This window comes from Camellia sinensis, chromosome 2 (genome assembly GCF_055761805.1).
Source record: "Camellia sinensis isolate YWXY chromosome 2, ASM5576180v1, whole genome shotgun sequence".
Taxonomy (NCBI): domain Eukaryota; kingdom Viridiplantae; phylum Streptophyta; class Magnoliopsida; order Ericales; family Theaceae; genus Camellia; species Camellia sinensis.
Genome location: NC_138962.1, coordinates 160,732,197 through 160,737,837, shown reverse-complemented (window position 1 = coordinate 160,737,837; position 5,641 = coordinate 160,732,197). Strand labels below are relative to the sequence as shown.

General features: G+C 35.5%; 1 protein-coding gene across 2 annotated transcripts; it reads right to left on the bottom strand.

Annotated features, from left to right (window-relative positions):
• Positions 1 to 2,007: 2,007 nt before the first annotated feature.
• LOC114285314 (putative methyltransferase PMT10) lies at positions 2,008 to 5,369 on the bottom strand. Of its 2 annotated transcripts, XR_014360489.1 has the most exons (6): positions 5,219 to 5,369; positions 4,962 to 5,064; positions 4,632 to 4,742; positions 4,128 to 4,287; positions 2,264 to 2,521; positions 2,008 to 2,138 (listed from the first exon to the last, which is right to left on the bottom strand). XR_014360489.1 is itself a non-coding variant. In XM_082913613.1 (5 exons), the coding sequence occupies exons 3-5, from the start codon at positions 4,711 to 4,713 to the stop codon at positions 2,353 to 2,355; spliced, it is 411 nt and encodes a 136-aa protein (XP_082769739.1). In that variant the 5' UTR covers positions 4,714 to 4,742; positions 4,962 to 5,064; positions 5,219 to 5,369; the 3' UTR covers positions 2,051 to 2,352. The 2 variants fall into 2 exon arrangements, 1 of the variants encoding a protein (XP_082769739.1); XM_082913613.1 differs by having other exon boundaries at positions 2,051 to 2,521.
• Positions 5,370 to 5,641: the final 272 nt, after the last annotated feature.

Genomic DNA, 5,641 nt, shown 5'->3' with positions numbered 1-5,641 from the left:
TAGGATCCTCTCTTGATCTCTCTCCTTAATTTCTTACTTGTAGGGTTATTAGGCTTACATTTAGGCTCAATTTTAATAATCCGAACTGTTCACATTTTAAGATTTTAAGTTTAAAACACTGCAGGAAATTCAGCTTTTAGCGGCGTTTAAAAAACGCCGCTATAAGTGTTAAAAACGCCGTTAATTCTTTTTGTGGCGCTTAGCACCAAACGTCGAAGATGCGGCCGTCGCTATAACATTGAGGCGCTTTAAAAACGTCGTTATATGGATATAGGCGGCATTTTTTAAAACGCCGCTAAATGTGATACATAACGTTACACTGACGTCATGACAATTTTTAGCGACGTTTCAAAAACGTCATCATAGCCTTTTTTGGATTTTAAAAATATAACTGTTGACTGTATAGTGACATTTTCAAAAACGCCATTATATCTTTATTTTTTTAATTTATTTGTTTTAAATTGTGCTCATTCTATGTGGTTGAATCAAAAAGTACCTGTAATAAAATTGAAAAATAGTACTAATATGAATCAATAATTCCCGTTCCCATTCAAATGAACATTTGTCAAATACAACATTAATTCACTTTCCCATTCAATTTAATATACAATTACGATTAACTACAAAATAACATATCCATAAATCATGTTTTAACATTCGCCAAAAAATAACAGGAAAAACATTAAGACAAACCCCATGAGTTTTGATTTAATTTAATGTCTTGTCCTTGCTGCTAAATTCACTGAACCCAGTTGATGTAGCATAGAATCTGTCATCTTCATTGGTCCGGATGCCTGCATCAAAATATGGAAGCCAAATCAGGTGATAATTTGCTCCTAAAGGAACAGCTGGTTTTGCTCTCTTCTTTGTAAGAGGGTAAAGGTGAGTCCCAGCTCCACCTCCAAGTATAATTCCCACAACACTCTGTGAAGAATACAAAACCACTTAATCATTCCCTTCCTCAAATCAACTCATTATAAAGATTAAGGTTTCTAAATACCCATAAGCATAAAATTTCACCTTACAAGTTTAAAAAAGAAAGAGCAGAGCAACAAAACCCACATTTGAGACAAATGATTAAAAACTTACAGAAACTTACACCTAGAAGTTTTGCACCTCAATTGAGACAAATGATTAGAAACTTCAAAATGATCAACCTAGATGGGACTGCATTCACACACACACATACACACATATATATTGGTGGACTTTCTTCCATTAGAAACCACTCTTCTAGGTATTCTTTCAAGATAAATCTATAAATAATTTTTTTTAATTAAAAAAAACCCATTTATTAACTAACAGAGGTAAATTCCATCCAATACCATTCATTAAATTGAACCCAAAATCAAACCCAGCAATCAATCCCTTAATCATCTGCTTCAATTTTAGTTAGTGTTACATAAAGTAATGTTCTTCCCAAAAATATAAGGTGTATAATGCATGAAATAAAGCACGACACAAACAAGAAAGACCAAGAATTGTACCTTTTTTCCTCTATAGAGAAGAGTCCCACTGTGTTCAACAGGTCATATGTTCTTGGATAAGTATCAAATGGCTCACACCTGTGACAGATTTGAAGATCTTACTAAAAGAGCCAAAAGAGGATTAATGAAAAATCTCACACATTGCAGTGCCTTGTGTGATAAGAGAAAATGGTTCGATAACAAAAAAGCCGTTCTTGGACGATTTAATAACTATCTAGAGTTATGAACCACTATTTCATATTCCATAGCACAAGGCAGAGCATGATAAGCTTTAAAAACCAACATTCAAAAGATCTTCTCAAGTTGTAGAATCTCGGTGGACTGAAATCAGTGAAAATTTTCAGATGCCTCGAGTCGACTTCAGGCACAAGCACCATTGATCTATAATGAGTTGATACAATGATGATGATTTAATTTGAAAGAAGGATTTAAAAATTATAATTAAGAGGTCTGAGCTATTCAACCACATGGAATTAGGAAAAGTGAATTTGTTCTCAACCAGAAGTCGAAAAAGTGCATTGCCCATACCTGTCATGCATAACTCCTACGAGCCCACAGTCATAAATAACAGGCAATGTATTGAAACCACTAACAGGAACAACATTCATAACCCAGCAATCAATCCCATAATCATGTAATGCTGCAGCAAACCTGCCATGAACAAAGTACCCATGATATAGGAATTCAAACAATCAAAATTAAAAAGCACTCTTCCAGATTTAGAGAAGGGTAAACATATATAAAGAGATGAAAAAGAAGAAGAAAAAGGAAGGCACCCTCAATATCCAGCCTTCATGTCCATCACATTTCATAGGTGTAAGTCTTTCCAATTGAAGGCATTAACATAACCATTTACAAGATCGTTTCAATATTTTGACTCTGTTCTGAATATTTCCTTTCGGGAATTGTAGGCATCCATTTTTATGGTAAGTAGCCTGTCTGGTGGATAATGAAGGCGTGTGGGCCAGCTAGTAACATTAGCCCCATAACCATTCTCAGGTAACGGAGTGATGCATGCCTTTAGACTGACATACCTGTAAGAATGCATCAATGTAGTTAGACGTTTGTGTCGAAATTGAAAAGATTTTGTTCATCACTAATTAAAAGATAAACTAAATTCATGGGTAAGAAATTATCAACTTGAGGATATGGTGTAACAACTTGGACGTAGGGTTTGAATAATCTGTTACAAGCTTGGAGCAATTCTAAGAATACCAGCAACAGGGAAGTAAATAATTCATATGGGATTGTTCCTTTAAATAGATATTTGATCTCTCTTTCCATGTGTTATTAGTGAATGAATGAAGATGTTTTAGGCTTTTAGCTGAAGAGGGAACATTCAGATTATTTAAACAAACACATACACTCTCTCTTCCCAATGTTAGTAAGGTATGATGGATAAAAAAGGAGAGGTCTTGTGTTGGTACTAAAATATTGAATTTGGCCTGTCGACAGAGGTGCTGACGTGGCTCAGATGAATTAATAGGTGATCTGAAGTAAGGAACGTGCAAGGTGGACAAGTCTTTTGAAGTAGAGTTGTGTTTCAAGAGTGCAGCCAGAAGCATGTGGGCACAGAAGTGGAGAGCAGTTACAACAAGTGAAGGATCTTTTCCAAATGGTGGAGAGAGCATGCTTGGTGTATCAAGGAATTAAGGAGGGACATGTGGCTGCAGCAGTTGTGGCTAGTGCAAAGGAACAAAAGTGGGAATTCAAAGTAAAGGATCTTCAAACCCATTCACAAACCTGTGATAACTAGGAGTAGCAATTATCTAGGAGTAGCTTCTTTTAACTAGGAGTATCAATTAGCTTTTAGTCAATCGGTTATCTTTGTATTCTTGTTATTTGTTCTTGTTTGAAAGCTTGTAACAAGTGACAATTTCAGTAATACACTATCAGTTTTAGTTTGTTTCAATCAATCGACATACTCCAAAGAAGTCCTTAAATCTATGAAGGCATAGAACTCAACCACATTGCTTGATCGTTTTTCTGTTTTTGTGGAATTTGGTTTTCCCTGTCAAATAATCTCTGTCAATTTACCCCAAACCAGAATTTTACTGATATCTTGATATGTAAATGTGTGAAAAATTCAAACCATACATTCGTCATTCCCTGAAGTGCATGCTGTCAGCATATTTTGTTCACAAATCTAATTAATTCTATCTGAACTAGAAATTTGGAGAATATAGTTCCTTGCAAACTCTGGGATTAAACAGGTTCCAAACGTAATTTATCATGCTAAATTCTCAAATAGCCAGTTTACTGATTTTGTAGAGCCATTAAATAAATAAAGTTTGTCTTTCTAACAGTTCTGTGCTATATTCAGGTCCAAATCAAGTCAGAGACATCACCAAAAGACATTCAAAAGTAATGGCACTTGGCTATTTGACCAAACCCCAATTTTCTGCTACCCTAACCAAAATGAAATCTCATTGCCCTTAGAAAAATCAATCTCTTTTCTTTGTGTATCAACATCTCGGGATCAAAGACTGATGAGTACATTTGATCATTCATGTGATCGATATGAATTTGATATGGATGCTTGATACAAAAATGTTGGTCTATATATAAAAATGCTCGAACAAATTATAAAGGCAGTTTCCATGTAACGTTGAAACTCAATGAGGGTAAAGTTGGACATACCAAACATTGTTTGGATCGTCATTAGCTTCACATATAGGAGGTTGTAATTGAGGATGCCGATTAACATAGCAGTTGTTGTTCAGAGGCTTCCTCCATATAGCAATGTACCCTTCCCTCTTTATAAGTTCCCAACAAATACGCCAAGAAAGGTTCTCCATTTCTATGCACAATTAAGGTCAGGAATCAGCAATGAAGAGATATGATACAAGAAAAGAGAAGAAGATGCAATGTCATACCATCATGCTAGAAACTGGAAAAACGAAAATATCACAAAAATGAGTAAAACACAGATACACACACGTCTATATAATTTCAGAATTACACAATATTTACAATAATAATATAAATAACTAATAACCTTTCAACTGTATTTAAGAAGAAGTTCCACCCACCGTGAGCAGGGTAGAATTCAATAGTTCCTGACCAATGTACTTTAGTAATTTTGACATGATTCCTTTTCTAGGTTCTAGTTTTTTTACAAGTTAGTTTGGACATGATGCTTACCTTTCCATTGTTCTTGCGAGTTATCTTCATGCTCATAAACAGATTGTGCTGCCCAAACAAAGTGTCCCCCTGCCCTCAGCATCCTGTTGACCTCAAGAAGCAAAATTCCATTTTCACAACAACCAAACAAAAAAAGGACAATTAACATCAATAAGGCAGGAACACCATCCACCAAATATAAGACGTGTTCATTACTCCAACAATTAGATCTCATAGTGCAGAGCAACACATCAGTGAAAAATAATTACTGAAACAAAGATGAAATCACTAAGACCAAATTTTCAAAACACTGATCCAAAACAGAGATAAATCATAAACAGAAAAACTAACCTCTGATCGAAGAAGACGAAGAGTCCCAAATCCACGGAGATAAATCACAGAGCTGTGCTCAAAATCGAACTTCGAAATCACAATCCCGAGATGAATCACCGACCTGTAGAAGAATCGAAGAAGAATCACTGAATAAAAGAGTAAAGAAGAATTGAGAGCCTTAAGGGCTTGAGACCTATATAGAGCCCTAAACAAAAGTATTCACTAAGCAAAACATTGATCCAAAACAGAGATAAATCACAAACAAAACAACTAACCTCTGATCGAAAAAGACGAAGAGTTCCAAATCCATGGAGATAAATCACGGAGCTGTGCTCATAATCGAACTTCGAAATCGCAATCTAGAGATGAATCACCGAACTGAAGAAGAATCGATCCTCTGAGAGAGATTTGGAGAAACAGATTCGATTATCTACGAGAAAGAGAGAGCAAGAGAGTGAGTGAGACAGGATTCGATCGTCTAGATGGCGGTGCTCAAGATAGGGTTTTCAAAATAAAGGTTTGGAGAGACAGAAGTGGGTGTGAAGAGTGACCGGATTTGAAGGCGCTTTTCAAACGTCTTCCACTCACAAAACGGTACCGTTTTAATTTATAACAAATGTGACGTTTAAAAAACGCCGTTAATTGTTAGAAAAAGTGACGTTTACTTAAACGCCGTTAAATAAACGCCGTTAAATCCC